The sequence below is a fragment of the Micrasema longulum genome, unplaced genomic scaffold, assembly GCF_059751315.1.
Source record: "Micrasema longulum isolate JH-2025_06_02 unplaced genomic scaffold, ASM5975131v1 h1tg002411l, whole genome shotgun sequence".
In the NCBI taxonomy this organism is placed as follows: domain Eukaryota; kingdom Metazoa; phylum Arthropoda; class Insecta; order Trichoptera; family Brachycentridae; genus Micrasema; species Micrasema longulum.
Window position 1 is genome coordinate 32,988 of NW_028279558.1, and position 18,520 is coordinate 51,507.

Consider the following 18,520-nt stretch of genomic DNA (forward strand, 5'->3'; position numbering starts at 1 on the left):
TTATTTTCAGACGAACAATTCATCCGCGTGTCGTCTCCCCTCGTGGCCCCCGACAACTACGACGTAGAAACGCTGAGTGATACCGTGTCGCAGTCGGCACCGTCCGGTCAACAGGTACTGGAGAGAGGGGTGGGCAGTATAGAAGAAGGAAGAGCCTTCAACTCCACGCCAAATGGACAGCAAGTATTGGTAACTTATTCTCAAAATTCAAAATCATCGCACACGTCTTTTCTCAAAAACAGTTGGGATACCCCAAGGAACGGTACTTGGACCTATTTTATTTGTTATATAATATTATTTTGATAATATTTTCAATGTACAGAAAATGAATGGTGATACGATTGTAATTACAATAGAGATCTGATATCTCGACAAATGGTTAGAATTTATTTGGTACAAAAACAATCATTTCTCGCCCTTCAAGCCCAGGTCTATGAAGAGCCTGGCTACTGTGTGGAAGGCGAGAGGTTACATTTTGCTAAATCTCCCCCTGCGAGTCCAGATCCGTAAAGTATCGGGTTATTAGGTAGGGGGCGAGCTCTTTGACATCCTCAGGTTTAAGCTGTGGTCCCCGAGGATCAGGTATCTTTTATGATGTAAAACAGGTATCTTTTATGTTGGCGGCCTCCGTGGTGTAGTGGTCAAGACGCTTGACTCACGCTCGGAAGGTTCCGGGTTCGATTCCCGGTGAGAACACAAAAATTAAAATGTGATTTTTCTCAAGCCTGGGTGTTCTGTGATGTAATTCACCACTGTAATTGGGCCTCCTGGCCTGTTGTGGTGCAAAAAAAAAAAAAATAAATAAAATAAAAATAAATAAAAAACATCACATTCACATATAATGTACATAGGTGTTTCCTCATCTGCACTCCAAAACCAACATCTGGAAGATTTGGAAAGGTTCATTCTAGCAAAGTGTTTGTTCAATCTGAAGTGCCCTGGGCGGGCTCTTGTGTAAACCGTCACTTGATTTCGGCTGAGCTTTATTAGGTCAAAGGCAAAACTTTGCGAGTACCATCAGTTCCTTCGAATGGTGCTGACCAGGTACTTTTTGCCAGAGCATTACACTCCGCTTTCTGGCCCATGACCTAAGCTCATTACGAGGAGCACATTTAGGCAACTCACAGTAGGGTTAAAGGCCTATTGGGCTGATAAATACCTAGATTGCACCAATACTTAGTTTATAGGATCTGGGATCTTTTTGCAATAAGATTCTAATCCCTCCACTTACCCTACAGAGAAATCGAGTGAGGTTAATAATGAAGTAGTATCTGCATATTATTAAACATTTTCAATGTGTTGTTTTTTTTTTCATTTCCAGCTAACTCCGCAAGATGGCCTCCCACTGACGGCCATCCAAATTGGAAGTTCCAGTCGACTGTATGGGTCTCCGGGTTCACAAATCCAGGTAAAATCTTAGCACTCGCTATGGCGACTGCGACGCAATGCAAATTAACTATAATGTTATATTTGCACACTAGCGATCTTAGTGCCGATTAGCAATATCTTCCGATCGATCTTTCTTCTCAGAATTTCCCCTAAGCTTTGCTAAACGCTGTATAAAACAAAATACGCAGCAGCGTTGGGAGGATCATTACCGCGCTTCTTCTACAAGTAAAATCACTAAACCCAACGCTGGCTGATGCAACAAACTTCCGTAATCATCACCAAAGTACTTTCGAAACGACCCAAATTTTTACCGGACACGGAGCTACGAGAAGTTACCTATACAGGTTTAAATTAAGGAATGATGACTATTGTCCATGCGATGATATTTCTTCGCAGAGTATCGAACACCTGTTATTTCAGTGCCCAGTTTTCATTTTGCAACGCCATAATCTTGAAGCAGAATGCAGGAAAGATGGAATATCCTTAACAGATATCCACACTGTAGTTAAAAGTAGTTATCACGCGCCATTGTTCTTGAATTTTCTAACAATGGTGATTGGGCTCATAAAGGTATAAACCAAAATCAGTGATCAAACATCCCATTTCCAAGACAAACGAAAACGATTTTTTCCGGGTACATGACACGTTAGGCTACTGAATGCAGGGGTCCAAATATATATTTAAAAAAATGTCTTTCGACCAATAAAATTTTAAAATAGTCGTATGTGTTGTAAGTTTCAATACGTTCATATTTATGTGAAGAAAACAAAATGATACTCAAACAGAACTAGCAATTCCAGTACAAAAATACATTTATATTGAGCCTAGTCTTTTGTCGGCCTCGTGGTGTAATGGTCAGCGCATTTGGTCTCGGGTGCGATTCCCGACATGGTTGATATGAAATATTATATTTTAATTAATGGATAAAGGAAAGATTTGCGTTCTTATTATTTACCCAAATATTTCGATTTTTGGGTAAATAATAAGACGAGATGTAAATAACTCACCTTAATATTTACCCAAATATTTCGATTTTTGGGTAAATAATAAGACGAGTTGTAAATAACTCACTATTAGAAAATAGGAATCAAGTTGAGGTAGAGTGGGGTTCGAACCTCAAGCCTCCGATTCGTGAGTCCGCAACACTAGCCACGAGACCACAACCCGATTCAATTAAAAAAGATGTTTTTACACTAGAATATTTCATAGTCCCTAGACTAAGACTGGCGTAAGACTGATCATCGGAAAGGGAATGATAATGATGAGTGTTCAAAATAAAAGGTGAATAAAAGGTGACGAAGAGAGGAGAGTTTAAGGAAGAGTTAAGAATTTTTACTTTATCGTGATTCTAACAAAGGTGCTGTAGAAACTCGAGTAGTGTCACGGATAAGGTGGTCCGAGGTTCGAATTATATCCCCCCACACCAGCACTTTTGCTGATTGGGAATATTTTGTACCAATAAAATATATGATGTAACGTATGTAAAGTAAAACGAGAAAAAAAACGAATTCCGATGTAACCCAACTTTTTATTTATGACTTGAAAAGGTGGCCTCGAAATTCAAATAATTCGCTAAATTCCATGAAAGCTTATTTTTTTATTATTTTAAAAGTCAGAACGATCGGCGCGGCGTGCATGCATGAGGAGTTTCCATGGCGTACACAGAAGAACTGTTTTTTTATAAGTTATATATATAATTAACATAACAACGAATCGAAAAGCGCTAAAAATGAACAAATTTTGTCATTATAAACTTTTATTTCATTGTGATTTTATTTAACACTTATTTTAATGAACTCGTAAAGTTTTACAATAAAAACGCCTAATTCAGGGCGTTTGGAAGTCTCTTTTATTTATTTTAATAAATTTCTGAGTTGAAAATCTTGTTTCGGTCGGTTTCTTAAAAAAAACACATTAAAAGATGATAAATTCGTAAAAAAAAACTCATATCAAGAAAGCTGAGTGTCCTACCCAAACCAAATCGGCACGAGGTCTACGAGACAAAAAATATTAGGGACCTCAGATAAAGAGGAACCGAAGACTTGATGTTTTTGATCAATGAAAGCACCCACCCCTTCCCCGAAACTGTTCATGAAGATTTGTGTCTTTGCTCAGTTTCGCATATTCACTACCAATTTTTTTTAAAACTAATTAAGCGAAAATGTAATATTTCTTTACAATCAAACCGCGGAAATAACAAAACATAGAAACTTTAAAAGCTTTCATTGTACCCCTCACTGCAGTATTATCAATTTGTGATCAATTAAATACACATGGTCAGTACAGTAACCTTTTCCTAATTTCCCAGTACGACAGTGAAGGAATACAGTGTTGGTTCCAAATTGAGACCGCGGCCGCGTGCTCTAGATCGCACTTCGGAAAGGAAGAGGAACGTAGTAATACAAACAAATCAAACAACGATACAAAACCCAAATACAAATAGGATACATTAGAAGAATTTGCTCTATGCAACATGCACTCAAGCAACAGAAGAAAAACAATACGTATACCATAGCACATAAGTACATCAAATTATTAAGTCACTACTGGCAAAGTCCTAACACACAGATGCTAACATGATCCCTATTGAACTCAGGCGAAATTATCTCTCGTCATAACACTGATCCCTCGCAAAAACCCTAATTGTTCTAATACCAACAGTAAGCACAAACCTGTGCAAAGACCCTTATAGTCCTAACAATCTCTCAGACCTTAGAGCAGACGAAACGGATCCTAGAGCATGGTCAGCGCGCGGTTCTCTCGAGTTAGTCTACTATTATATGTCTTTGATCAGTTCATTATATCCATATCTTTTTGTTTCCAGATTCAGTTCGAAGTAACAAATAATCGAGATAACGCAATCTACTTCCGATTCGGCGCCAAAGATGACCAATACTTCTTAAGATCCATGCTACCGTCAAGGTTTGTACGTGTTTATATTTTCCCAATATGTAGAAAGACGTTTCAACCATTGGACCCTCTACGATATGGTCAATATAAGTCCTGTAGAATGGAGCCCAAATAGAAGACCAACTAAATGTTTCAGTATAAGTAAAAATTCATACTTTCAAACCATTTTATGTTGATAATGAGGAATTCCACTGTTTTCTAATTTATTTTTTTCTATTAGCGTACTATTTAACTAAGCAAAAATTTTTTTTTTTTTTTTGTGCGTTATTTACAAAGATATGATTTTTTAAAGTTACATTTATCAAATACCGCGCCAAATGACTGTAATCAGTGTGTCACTTTTCAGTAGTGACGTCATGAAACGGTTGGCGTTCTTACTTTCACTGACTGCGGCAAGTTGTATTTCTCCAGCCAATAACAAAACTGACAAGAATCTATGGTATATTGCTTTGATTACTTCATTTAGTTTATCGTAATTTGCTCATTTCTATGTTATGGTTGTTTTTACGAACGTTTCGATTTAGAAAAACCTAGAAAGTTGACATAATCTCTGGTTGAAATGTCAAATTATACAAATTATACTATTTTTTCTATGGTCAAAACGTTCCTTACAAGGTGCGGGGGCTTTCAAGCGGAAACCGGAAATACTACACGTAGATATAAGGAGTGACGTCATTATTTACGATTTTAAAATGAATACTATTTTTAACATTCTTTATTTATTTTTGCGTGCGTTTTTGAGATATTTCATCCTACTCCAAAATTTTTAAATATTCACGTGTACACGAAAACATTTTTAAAATTTAATTCCGGGTTGGGCTGGAATTCCTCATTAACAATAATAATAACAGTCTCGATAACTTACTTAACTTTGATGATTTATACCTTTTTTTTTTTTTTTTATTTATTGGGGATATCAACAGTAATGCATGTAACAAAAATATAACAAATAAAATATACAGAGAATAAAACCAATGACAGATATCCGCAGAAATACATTAAATACACGTACAATACATACAAGTGTGTTTGTGTGAGTGTAAGTGAATGAGAGGGTGGGTGAGTGGGTGTTATATTGGAATGAGGGTGGACATGTGTGTAAATATTGCACAAGTGTAGAAAATATAAATCAATATAAAATATCAAGAATTAGAGATAAAATAAAATAAGATAAAATAAGACTTTATTATTGAAACTAAGTATAAAAAAAAGCATGTTTTAAGACGCGCATTTTGAATGTTATTTTTTTACAATCAAATGGATCAATAAGGGGAAAGTTCAAATTATATTCACGAGCAAACCGTATAAGTGGAGAGTTCAGGGCATAGTTCGTACGAACTGCTGGCACATGAAATAGAGAGCTCGACGTGTGACGGGTGCGGTAGCCGGGGACATTTAATGAAAACTCCGACAAAAGAGCCGGGCTATCAAGGCGTCCACTGAGTATGTCACGAAGCACCCCCATGTCTAATAGTAGACGGCGATCTTCTAAAGTAAGCAAGTGGTGCTTTTTGCAGGAAGACATATAATATTTACCATCGAATCAACTGAATGCCTAGATAATTAGGTGATACTCGTATTAATATTACATGGGTAAAATAATAATTGATAAATGAATTCTTTGTTTACAGACAGTGGATCAACGCAGGCCAGACAGCCAATGTTATTGTCACAGTCGGCATAACTTCTAATGCAGAGAACAACGTCAGAGACACTATCACATTTACAGCAAATGGTATGTTATATCTATGGATAACTTTTAAAGCACCAACTCTATGACTTCCCCAAAGCAAAAATACTAAAAAGGTATCAACAATATTTTGAGTTTGTCCAAATTTTTGTATATAAGGACTGGATTCAACTCCCTGGGGAGCTGTTTATATTAACGTATTACAACAGAGATGAAGAACATTTAAGAAAAAGTAATATAGAAGCGAAGAATTGAAGGAATATAGATGTTCAAATATAAGGCAGAATGGTGAATGTTACACAGTGTGTAAAGTGGCCACTTAAACCAGCCATTGACAGGTCATAAGCCCTGTAGATGCCTATACTTCTATATTACCTTCTCTTAAATGTTCTTCATCTCTGTTGTAATATGTTAACTAAAAAGGTATGTTGAGTTGAGATCAGTTCGCCTCGTGGTTTACTGGCTAAGAAAGTTAGGTTAGATTAGACTTTACCTGTCGGACCTGAGATCCTGGATTCGATTTCTGACAGTCAAAAAAGTTTTATTAATTTGAAATTAATTTGCAAACCCTCACGGATTACTATCTTCATTCAACAAAATATTTTTTTCATTTTTGATTCATACTCTGTTTTATTATATAAATAAAAGACGAGTGATACTTTAATCCACAAATTTGGAATATCCAGTGACCGGTTTCATCGCTTTCGCGATATCTTCGAGACTGGTATCTTTATTAAGGAGTTCAATGTATTTATACAAAACAGAGGTAAGGATAGATAATTCAAAATTATATGAACTGAAATTAAATAAAGTTAATTTCATCTTAAAAATCATATTGCAACAGAGATGAAGAACATTTAAGAAAAGGTAATATAGAAGTCTAGGCATCTACAGGGCTTATGCCCTGTCAATGGCTGGTTTAAGTGGCCACTTTATACACTGTGTAACATTCACCATTCTGCCTTATATTTGAACATCTATATTCCTTCAATTCTTCGCTTCTATATTACCTTTTCTTAAATGTTCTTCATCTCTGTTGTAATATGTTAATATAAACAGCTCCCCAGGGAGTTGAATCCAGTCCTTGTCTACAAAAATTTGGACAAACTCAAAATATTGTTAAAGATCAAAATTTTCATTTTTTTTTGGGTTAACAAATGAGTTGGATGAATGAACTGGATATTCCAAATTTATGGATTAAATTACAATGAATTTCCACGCGGTTGAAATGCGATCTCTTAGACGAATGTGTGGGAATCAATGTATGACAGGGTTACGAATGATGAAATCAGGCGAGAGTGTAAATCTGAGTCAAGTATAATTGATAAGATTAAGAAAGGGTCTCTGAGATGGTTCGGTCACGTAGAACGAATGGACGACGAAAGAATGGTAAAAAAAGTATATATGGCGAAAATGACGAGGACGACCAAGGAAGACGTGGCATGATCAGATAAACCAAAATCTTAAGTCCGGTCATGTCAAAAGCAGACAGAACCGAAGGGCATGTATGACAAGATGTATGAATGTGGAAGAAGCTAGGAATGTATGCCAGGATAGACGTGTGTGGCGGTCCATTCTCTCTGCCTACCCCTACGGGGAAATGGCGTGATGGTAGTAGTAGTAGTAACTTCCATCAATAATTTTCACTTACAAACTTAAATTTTTTCATACTCTGTTGTTTACGATAACAGTTTTAACATATGTTGTATCTTTGTTTTGTCTGGTGGTTTACTGTATAATTTCAGCCCCTCGATTTTCTCGACCGTCCTCGTCTAATTTTAGAATGTTGTGTTTCCGATATTCTCTTATTGTGCCTGCGTCTACAATTACATCAGCTGCTAATTCATGAATAAATTTTAAAGATTCTAGTTGAAAAAGTTCAGAAACATTCAATTGTTAATACCATCAAAACTCTTTATTGCTCACTAGTTCGACCCCATCTAGAATACGCTTCTCCTATTTGGTCTCCATTCTACAGGACTCATATTGACCATATCGAGTCTGTCCAACACCGTTTTCTAAGAAAAGTGGCATGGTTGCTCGGATTACAAAGGTGTCATTATTCCTATTTTGAAATAGAGCAATCTCTTAATCTGTCTTCATTGGAGAGACGTAGAACTGAGATGGACCTTAAATGCATTTTCAAAATACTTAATGCTTTAAGTGATGTCCCATCTCTGTTGCAATCAACTTCTTTTCATGTTCCCAACCGTGTCACCAGAAGTCAAAATCTGCTATTTATTAAATCTTCTAAGAGCAACTTTGGTTTTTATGCCCCAATGTCCAGAATGTTTAGATTAGTCAATTCATCACACGACTTGGAATTCTTTGGGATAGATCTTCCGGCTTTTCGTAGATCTCTTCGCGACTAAACAGTGTGGGATGAAGTTGGATTGGCATGGTTTAGCTCAAAGTTTTAGGTCTTTCGTTTTTTTAATATATTGTATACAATTATTGTTTTGCCCTTGTTTGTCTTTGCTAAATAGTTTTATGTTCTTTTTGTTCAGTTTCTTGCATTTATGTTTCTTCATTTAACTGTTGTAATTGGCTTAGGCCGTATATCTAATAAATAAATTAATTAATTGTTTAGTATTCAATATGGATATGGCGATGTCTTAGTACTGAAACTAATCATCTTGCTCAAATGTATCAAATTTTCAAGAAACGCTCCACTCACAGTACCGATCCAGAGCTAGGTGTTTGTAGAAAATACCTCCAAATCATTCCCCAAATGCCAATTGATGAAAAATGTACAAGTATTTATATTTTTGTTTCTGCAGGGCTGGAGCCGACGACGCTCAGCACATACGTGTACGTGGAGACGGACGGAAGGATATCCTCGGACCGGAGCCGGCCGTCTCTGCGTCACGAGTTCCGCGGGGACTGCCAGGGACACCTGGACTCCGGCTCCTGCGGCTCGCACACCTGGGGGCTGGACATCGTGGCGAGGGATACGGACAGCGGTGAGTGGGCCCACTTAATTATCTAAACACGAGGTCGGTGGCGAGAGTCCGGCTGCGAACTCGGTGCGAGGTTCACTTATTTTACTCTGACGAGGACGAGAGCGCTAAACAGGAGCTGGTATCTAAATCGCCATGCAGTTCAAGTTGTTTCAGGTCACGGATAACTCAAGGGTAGACTCCATTATTTTGCTTTTGATAATTGGTCAATTTGCAATTGTTTCGTCAATTTTCCAATTGTTTTATGAGCCAAACTAAGGTTCTCCAATAGCCGAGTCCTCTGGTCACTCTCTATGGATAAATAAACTTTCCATTCATCGTAGCCATATTTTTCCCTTTCCTTTTCAGTTTGAAGGTTAGAAATTGCATTACTAACCTCCAGATTAGCTTGACTACGCGGATGTATGTTATCCAGATGCTAACTCTGAATTGCTTGATAAGTTAGAACGATTGCAGAATATTTGCATTCGTTATATCTTTAATCTTCGCAAATTTGACCACATAACCGAGTATCGCACGCAACTACACTGGCTCAGTATCAGGCATAGAAGAAACATTCACATTCTATCACTTCTTCTCAATATTTTTAATAATCCCACTTCGCCTGTTTATCTGAGAGAGCTCATACAACCTCTTTCACAACACGGACTATCTCTTCGTTCTAGTAACGAGAGAACCCTTTTAATACCCTGTCATCGCTATAATTTTCTTGCCTCCTCTTTCACAGTAGTAGCTGCTCGATTGTGGAATAATCTACCCACTAATGTTAGAAACACCCCTTCTTTATTTACATTTAAGTCAAGATTGAAATGTCACTATCTAAATATTTAAATTGTTCCTTTATCCTTTTTCTTTCCTTCTCGTCCCCTCTCCTCTCTTTATAGTATAGTGTTATATATTTTTTAAATATATATTTTTGTTAATCTTTGCTTTTAATTTTTGTATAAAATTGTAAGATTCAATATGTCCATGTATTGATAATTTTCTCAAACTGAACGGTTTGGGTGGGTAGGAAGAAATTGCCTTAAGGCAATATGCCCGCCCTAATATGTATATTTATTGTATATGTATATAAAGTGTCAAATAAAAATAAATAAATTAGCCGAGAACGGGGATCGCGGTGAAGATGTAAGATTTGTGGATAAAATCTTGTTTTTTAAGTCTTTTTTTGGTGCCATAGCAATGTTGTAGAAATCTCGAAATAGCAGGATGATTTGACTTACTAAACCAGTAATTTGTTGGAGCTCACTTTAAACAATAAGCTTTTTCTGGACTTGAACTTTCATTTACGTGTTTTATTTATTTATTGATATTTTTTTCGACTGAGTGACAGCATACAGTTGTTGTTAAGATATTGTTACACGTGTTCGTGATTAGGTTGCGTTTGGGGCGCGTTAAATCAAATGTGCTATGACATTGTACTATTACCGTTTAAATAAGGAAAGGAAGTTCTGTTGGACGATCTGACATGTAACTACACACGTGCGTTTCCAGAAGTTATCAAGCAGCTAGTGGGCCACATGGCGACGGTATCTACCCACTGTCTACAAAAGCTTCTCTTCGGACACCCATCTCCCTTTGTTAACCATGGAGTTGAAACAGTGATTTATTTATTTAGTTTTTTATTGCTTACTTCTTGGCATGAACACTTGACCAATTTACTACTATGCTCTATTTTTTGTAAATTAATTGATATCATTTCAACTTCGCTAGAATTCCACTCGTCCATGCGCTTTGTAGCTGCACGATGATTGGTTATTTAGCTTTCATACGTCAACTTTAAAATACCTAAATTTTGTAAATGGGGTCTAGAATTCCAATCGTCTATACGCTTAGTAGCTGCAAGACGTGTTGTAATCTTACTCCTTTTTATTATTCATATTATTATTTTTTTAAATATCATTAATACACTAAATTCAATAGTCAATTTTTAAAATGTGTAAATGGGAGCTATATTTTTAACTGTCTATGCGCTCTGTAGCTGCAAGACGTCATGTAATCTAGCTCCTTTCTGTTATATTTTTTTATTGATCTTAATTGAAAACGAGGAACTAGAATCCCAACCGTCCATGCGCTCTGTAGCTGCAAGACGTACTGGTATATTTACTAGTTGTACAGCGCCCTTGAGGTGATTTTCACAAAAATGGCGCTATATGAATTATCCAACTTTATATATATATATATATATATGTTGCCAGAGCTAGACCAGTCTTAAATCCAGACTTGATTAAAAACGGAAGGAATTTCAGATCGTTCACATAGTTTGTTAACTCTTGGGTTGATAAATGGGAGACTTTCAGAGGTGCCCGTATGCTAACCGATATTTGAGGAATTTTCCTTTCAAAGCGCTCAATCGGATATAAAAAAATACTTAAAAAGCTCTTGTTGATGCTTGGAAATTGCGATGGGAATCTTTCCCTTCGGGGGGGGTTAGGTTACCTTTTTTTTTATTTTAATCCGTCAGCGCTTAAAATCTTCTTGGGTTATCCCCGATCACTAGACTAGGCAGTTTTTGGATTACTACTACTACTACTACTACTATCACGCCATTTTCTGTAAGGGTAGGCAGAGACAATGGACAGTCACACACGTCTATCCTGGCATACATTTCCAGCTTCCACCACATTCATACATCTTGTCATACATGATTTTCGGATCTGCCTGCTTTTGACATGACCAGACTTACGATTTTGGTTAATTTAATCATGCCACGCCTTCCTCGATCGTCCTCGTCCCACGTTACCGTTCATTCTCGCCATATATACCAGTTTAACCATTTTATCGTCATCCATTCGTTATACGTGACCAAACTATCTCAGAGACCCTTTTTTAATCTTACCAATTATGCCTGACTCAGATTTACACTTTAGCCTGATTTTATCATTCGGAACCCCGGTTATATATCGATTTCCCGTAAATTCGGCTAAGAAATCTAATTTTGACCGCGTTCACCCTTCCTTTGCCAGTTCCATGTTTTACTTCCATACATAAGCTCTGGGACAAAGGCACTGCCAATTTAACTTCGATTGACATATTTGGAACTTCTCGCTATTATCTGTGGCCCTGTTATAGGTCCTGTCGGATATACAGATCTGGTGGGTTCCAAGAAGAATTTCGACGATTACAAAAAGGTTTGTAATCATTTCAGCGAAATGATCATATCCAATCAATTTAATCCCAATCAGTGATGAATTCAATTTCCTCTTTTCTCAACCCATGAAATGCATATCATGTACTACTATTATTACTACTACCATCACGCCATTTCCCCGTAGGGGTAGGCAGAGAGAATGAACCGCCACACACGTCTATCCTGGCATACATTCCTAGCTTCCTCCACATTCATACATCTTGTCATACATGCCCTTCGGTTCTGTCTGCTTTTGACATGACCAGACTTAAGATTTTCCGTTTATCTGATCATGCCCCGTCTTCCTTGGTCGTCCTCGTCTCACGTTGCCGTTCATTGTACTTCTGGATTACCTCCTTGCTACCAGATTACAGGGAGGACCTTTATACAGCTTCTCTTGTTCGGCAACGTGCAACTTTTCCGTGTATGTGGGCACCGCCAAGGAGAAGCTGTCCATTCCCTGGTGAACAAGGCTCGTCTCGGCCTTGCGTACCGCACGGATCTCGAGTTTTGAACACCTATCGAAGATAATTTTACGGAGCAGTCGCCAGCGAGATTTAAGTTAATGAATTATAAACAAAATTAATAAGATGCACAAAAAAAGTTACGCAAATCCGATTTTATAAAAAAGCAAAACATATACGGTGTTTATTTGATGTGTATTTTTTGCTTGCCGAATTATTATCGAAGAGAAATCTTGCAAAGGTTACGTCACTAAACTATTTTTAAAGCCATATGATACGGATCAGAAAACTGAACAGATTTATTTACGTGTGACCCATTAAAGACATCCATTATTTTATTTGGCCCATTAGGTGATTTCAATTTGGCGTTTCTGAAGGGAACAAATCTCAAAGTATAATACACGTGAATTACATTCCCAGGAGTTAGTACAACATAATTCGGAACTTGAACCATATTTAAACAAAATTAAAAACAACTTAAAAACAACAAAAAAACAAAGCAAGTTTAGCACCTTTATAATTAAATATAACATTACTACTACTACTACCACAACCATCATGCCATTTCCCCGTAGGGGTAGGCAGAGAGAATGGACCGCCACACTGCTATACATCTATCCTGGCAAATATTTCTAGCTTTTTCCACATTCCTTGTCATACATGATCTTCGGTTCTGTCTTTTTTCACACGAACACACTTAAGATTTTGGTTTATCCGATCATGCCACGTCTTCCTCGGTCGTCCTCGTTTCACGTTACCGTTCATTTTCGCCATATATACTTGTTTTACCATTCTTTCGTCATCCATTCGTTCTGCATGACCGAACCATCTCAGAGACCCTTCCTTAATCTTATCAATTATACCCGACCCGATTTACACTTTCGCCTGATTTCATCATTCGTAACCCTGTCATACATTGATTTTCCGCACATTCGTCTAAGAGATCGCATTTCGACCGCGTTCATTCTGTTTTCATCCTTCTTCAGCCAGTTCCATGTTTCACTTCCACACAGGGTTGTTAATAATCCGTTGTGCACAGCCAGTTTGGCTTAGATAATATACGACGTCATCACATGCGCATTTGCTTCGAATACCCTCTGGTCGCGCGAGTGGTCGGTGGGATTAAGTGGTTTGTGGCTGGATGGACCGCCAGTTGATGAAGGTCCACCTATCCTACCCATCCTGTAATTTCCCAACATCCAATATTTATTTATTCTTCTCGTCGAATGAGAACAATTTTCTATTTTTTTATTTTATTTTATTTTTTCTTGTATTTAGGAAACATACAGTACAGTTACATGTTTTTTTATTTTACACAGTTAGACTTAACTCTAATGGACCAGAAAAGTTTTCATATTATAAAACATATATATCTAACAATCCGTTTTTCCTCTCTTCATAATTTGTTCTGTCAAAAACCGCATGCATTATAATTTATCTGCCCGCATCCGGTCGCCTTTTAATCATCTGCCCGCATCCGCACACCTTTTAATCATCTGCCCGCATCCGCACACTTTTACAACTTCTGACCGCCGCGCCGCCACATTCATCTATATATTCCCCGCATAACTATTGTGAAAGTGTTGTGTTCGCCAAAAAAAGGAAACACTACCCAAAAGTCAGGACTTTGAGATTTAGCATCCGGATTCCTGTCCCTGATCCCCTTTCCTGACTTCCCAAAGGTAGGATTTTTGTCTGCTGTGGTTTGTTTGGCCGCGTACTGTTCTTGTTTGCATCTGCCATCATCGCGCAAACGCATTTTTCTTACTCCGCATTAATTAACACAGATCAACGATTCATTCAAGTTATACCCACGCATATTGTAGAACGCCACCTCACCCTCATTCACAGTTTTCCGTCCCAAGCAATGCGGCCTTAACCGCGCACACTTGTGTTGACTAAACTTCTCGTGTTGATATATTATTGAGCGTCGGATACGATACACAAATGGCAATTAGCGAAGGTCAGCCGCTATAATTATACACGTAATTGTATAATCCATCAATCAACTTCGAAATACAGAGATACTCCTCGAAACTTCAAATGCTGTCCAAATTTGTTGATTTCAACACGAACTGCTGTTGCTTCACAATATTACGAGTGTACTATGTGTATTGCAATATGACCTCTGCTCCCAGCTCATTTATTTATTTATTTAAACACATTTATTAGATTAAGGAATATTTTAATAATCAATAATTCTTTTACTCAAAAAATTGCAAATTACTCAATTGTACAATCTTTATACAATATGTTTTTTTCGATGGGGTGGTGCATATGCCAATATATTAACAACAACAAACCATCACACCGTTTCCCCGTAATGGTAGGCAGAGAGGATAGGACGCCACATCACTCTTTTTTATACAGATCTCGCTTCCTCTACATTCATACTTCTACTCATGCACGCGCGCCGATTATTCCTACTTTTAACATGTCCATCCTCAAGTATTTGTTGGATTTTGACACGCCATGTTTTTTTAATTATTTTATTTTTATTTATAAATCATACAACAAAAAGTATTTTACAAGTATAATACGTTGAATTACATTCCCAGGAGTTATAACAACTCAATTCGGCACATAAAAAATATTAACATTTAGAAAATAACACATATTGAGAACAACAAAGAAACAAAGCAAGTTTAGCACCTTTGTAACTAAATATAGCACAGCAATATATACACCTAAAACCTTTTCTTACACAAGCAGAATAAATATATTTAAAAAAACGCTTTTAAGAATAAAAAAAGTAGTGAATCTACTAAAGGAGATAAGGTTTTTGTGAAAATCACCTCAAGCACGTTGTACAATAAATAAATATCCCAACACGTCTTGCTGCTACAGAGCGCATGGACGGTTGGGATTCTAGTTCCTCGTCTCCAATTATGATATATTACAATTACGATATATATGAGCTAGATAACAGAACGTCTTGCAGCTACAGAGCACATGGACAGTAAAAAATCTTGCCCCTATTTACATTTTTATTTTTAAATTTTTTATTTGACAATGAAGTTTAGAGTTTAAGTGATATTTTAAAAACGAAATAAAAAGCAAATTTATAAAATTGGAAGTTAGATAACAACAAGTCTCGCAGCTACTGAGCACATTGACGGTTGAAATTCTAGACCCCATTTACTTAATTTAGATATTTGATAGTTGATAACATTTACATAATATGATACTCGTAGTTAACATCACAAAAAGTCTTGCAGCTTCAAAACGCATCGACAAATGGAATTTCAACAACATTAGAATGATTTAAAAAAGTTAATAATAAAAAATAATTTTAAAAAATGCAATAATAATACATTGAGCAAAGAACTAGTAAATATGGCAATTAAGTGAACATGTAACAGCACAAAAAGTAAAATATAAAAAAGTAAACAAAGATAGCATACCTTAACTTATTATTAAGGTTAACAAGACAATAGACGATACTCAAACTCAAACTCGTCCCTGTTTTATTTTGGTATGCAGTAAACAGGATCTCATGTAGAATATATTATGTTGAATTTTTGCTGTTTGTTTAAGACATTCCAACTCTTCGCAGGTCTGATGAGGATCGGGGTGTCTCCGGGAACCGTCGTGTACCAGTCCGGCTTCTACGCGGGAGGGAAGGAGGAGTACAGGGCGAGGTTCACGGCCACGTGCTGCAACGCGGTTGTGGTGATATCAGCCGCCGACGTCGCCGGGAACATCGCCAGCTACGAAATCAACGTTTCCCGTAAGTAAACGTACTCGAACTGAACTCAGATGAACTGAATACCCAAAATTTAGTTACTCAGTGACACCCTTTAAAGCTTTTACGTTACTAATACTAATATGGAAATATCACATACTACGAATACCGATAAAAATATATGAAATGGATTAAGATAACTTAATTGTATTTTCAAAATCAATATAAATATATTTGGGAGAAAAGATTTCATACATAACATCTAAAGTAAAATTGTTAAAAAAAAAAAATCTTTACAAAAATGCGACGTGTTTGGCCTTGACAATTGTGGCGACAAGATTCGTGACGATGTTCTATTTAAATTTAAACGGTCACAAAAAAGTTCGAAATTTAACCGAATCGTTGCGTATTAGGAGCGCGGACAATGCAATGAACCGTTTTCGCGGGAATTTAAAATTAAAAAATATTTTTTATGCTACTAATAAGTACAATTTTTTTTTTCTGACCCTTATTAATTTAAAATTGTATAAAAATGTATTGTATTATCATCACTACGATTTTTTAAGTTTTCCAATTTTTTATTACTCTGCACGTGACGTCATTAGTTCTCTTTGGAGAGTTGTCCTGATTGGTTAATGGCTTCCCAGAAACCGGAAATCTATCACAACACTATCATTGGTTGATTTAAAAGAATTTTTGACGTCATTTAAATTAATTCATTTTTATTAAAATAATTTTTCTTCCATATTTCATACATTTTAGAGAAACGTTACCATACGATTAAATACTATAATTTTTACCGCGGGTAAGAAAGCATTTTAATATCCCTTATTTCGTAGCACTGAACTTCCACAGACGATCGGTACTATTTGTATTGAAATATATAGAGAAATAAGGGAGATATAAAGGATTAAACTCTAGTCATTTGAATAAAGCGGAAAATAAGCTATTCGTCACGTCAAGTATGACGTCATCAGATGCTGTGTGACGTCATTGACTATTTTTACCCAAAATACCTGGTTTATTAGAGCAGCTACTTATTTCTATGGATTGCTTGCATGTGCGTTTACAGCGTGTTATGTTTTAAATGTGGTTCTATTTGTATTACATTGTTCTATTTCACTGTGCCTAGGGTAGCACCTGAAGCGTAAGACTGATTATCGTACCTTAGTGTAACAAGTGATCGAGAAGCGGTGCGTTAGGCGACCAATGCAGATCCCTGTGGGACGTCGGGAGCAAATGGGAGTTTGATGAATTTGTCGTTTTTGAGACATCATTTTTTGTCTGTTTTGCAGAATACTTCACGCCAGCGACCATCGCAGCGATCGCCCTAGGAGTCCTGCTCTTCATAGCGTTGGTCGTCGTGATAATTCTGCTGATAAGGATGTGCATCAAGAAGAGGAGGGCATCCAGAGATCTTCTGTCGTACCAGACAGAGAGGCCGACCAGAACTCCGTAGAGCAGCTAGTCTAGTTTAGTTTAGTAAATTCTTTACATGGGATTCATTGCGGAATACTTTTTTGCAGAATACTTCACGCCAGCGACCATCGCAGCGATCGCCCTAGGAGTCCTGCTCTTCATAGCGTTGGTCGTCGTGATAATTCTGCTGATAAGGATGTGCCTCAAGAGAAGGAGGGCATCGCGAGATCTACCGTCGTACCAGACACAGAGGCCGATCAGAACCCCGTAGAGCAGCTAGTTTAGTTTAGTTTAGTATATTATTTACATGGTGTTCATTGAATCACTTATAAATGTCAATAAATTACAAATGTATTGTACAATTCAAGAACCAGTCAATTAAACCTAACAAACGAATAAATTCAAATCAACAACACAATGTATCTAATACGGAGCTGTCTTTCCTGCTTTCCAAACAGCCTGTGCTTGACAAAATTTTTAATTGTTTCCATTGGCAAAGCCTGAATTTCAAGATGTACCTTGTTGTAGAATCGTATGCAGTTTGAGGCAAAACAATTATTGATTTTTTGCAGTCTAGTAGTGGGCACAACTAGCATATCTTTATTTCTCGTGTTAAACCTATGGAATTCTCTGTTCCTCTCAAAATCAACAATATTTGTATGTACATAGATCAAGTTTTCACTGATATATTAACATGTGACTGTCAATATATTGATTTCTTTACACTTATCTCTGAGTGATTCTCGAGGATTCACATTGTAAATTGGTCGAACAGTTCTCTTTTGCAGCACAAAAACAGAATCAACATCTGCAGCACTTCCCCACAACAGTATACCGTAACCGTAAGACATTACAATGTGGAAGTAACTGAAA

The 18,520-nt window shown here is 36.9% G+C and overlaps 1 protein-coding gene across 4 annotated transcripts in view; it reads left to right on the top strand.

Annotated features, from left to right (window-relative positions):
• The window catches only part of LOC148272259 (uncharacterized), a 40,799-nt gene extending 22,739 nt beyond the window's left edge, over nt 1–18,060 (top strand). Inside the window, exons 9-15 of one of the 4 annotated variants that reach the window (XM_088240274.1) lie at nt 11–189; nt 1,322–1,408; nt 4,214–4,311; nt 5,931–6,034; nt 8,770–8,952; nt 16,100–16,273; nt 17,524–18,060. In XM_088240274.1, the coding sequence (XP_088096400.1) occupies nt 11–189; nt 1,322–1,408; nt 4,214–4,311; nt 5,931–6,034; nt 8,770–8,952; nt 16,100–16,273; nt 17,524–17,687 (989 nt within the window). In that variant the 3' untranslated portion in view covers nt 17,688–18,060. The remainder of the gene's footprint in view (nt 1–10; nt 190–1,321; nt 1,409–4,213; nt 4,312–5,930; nt 6,035–8,769; nt 8,953–16,099; nt 16,274–17,523) is intronic. The other 3 variants (XM_088240275.1, XM_088240276.1, XM_088240277.1) reach the window with 3 other exon arrangements.
• The last annotated feature ends 460 nt before the right edge of the window (nt 18,061–18,520 follow it).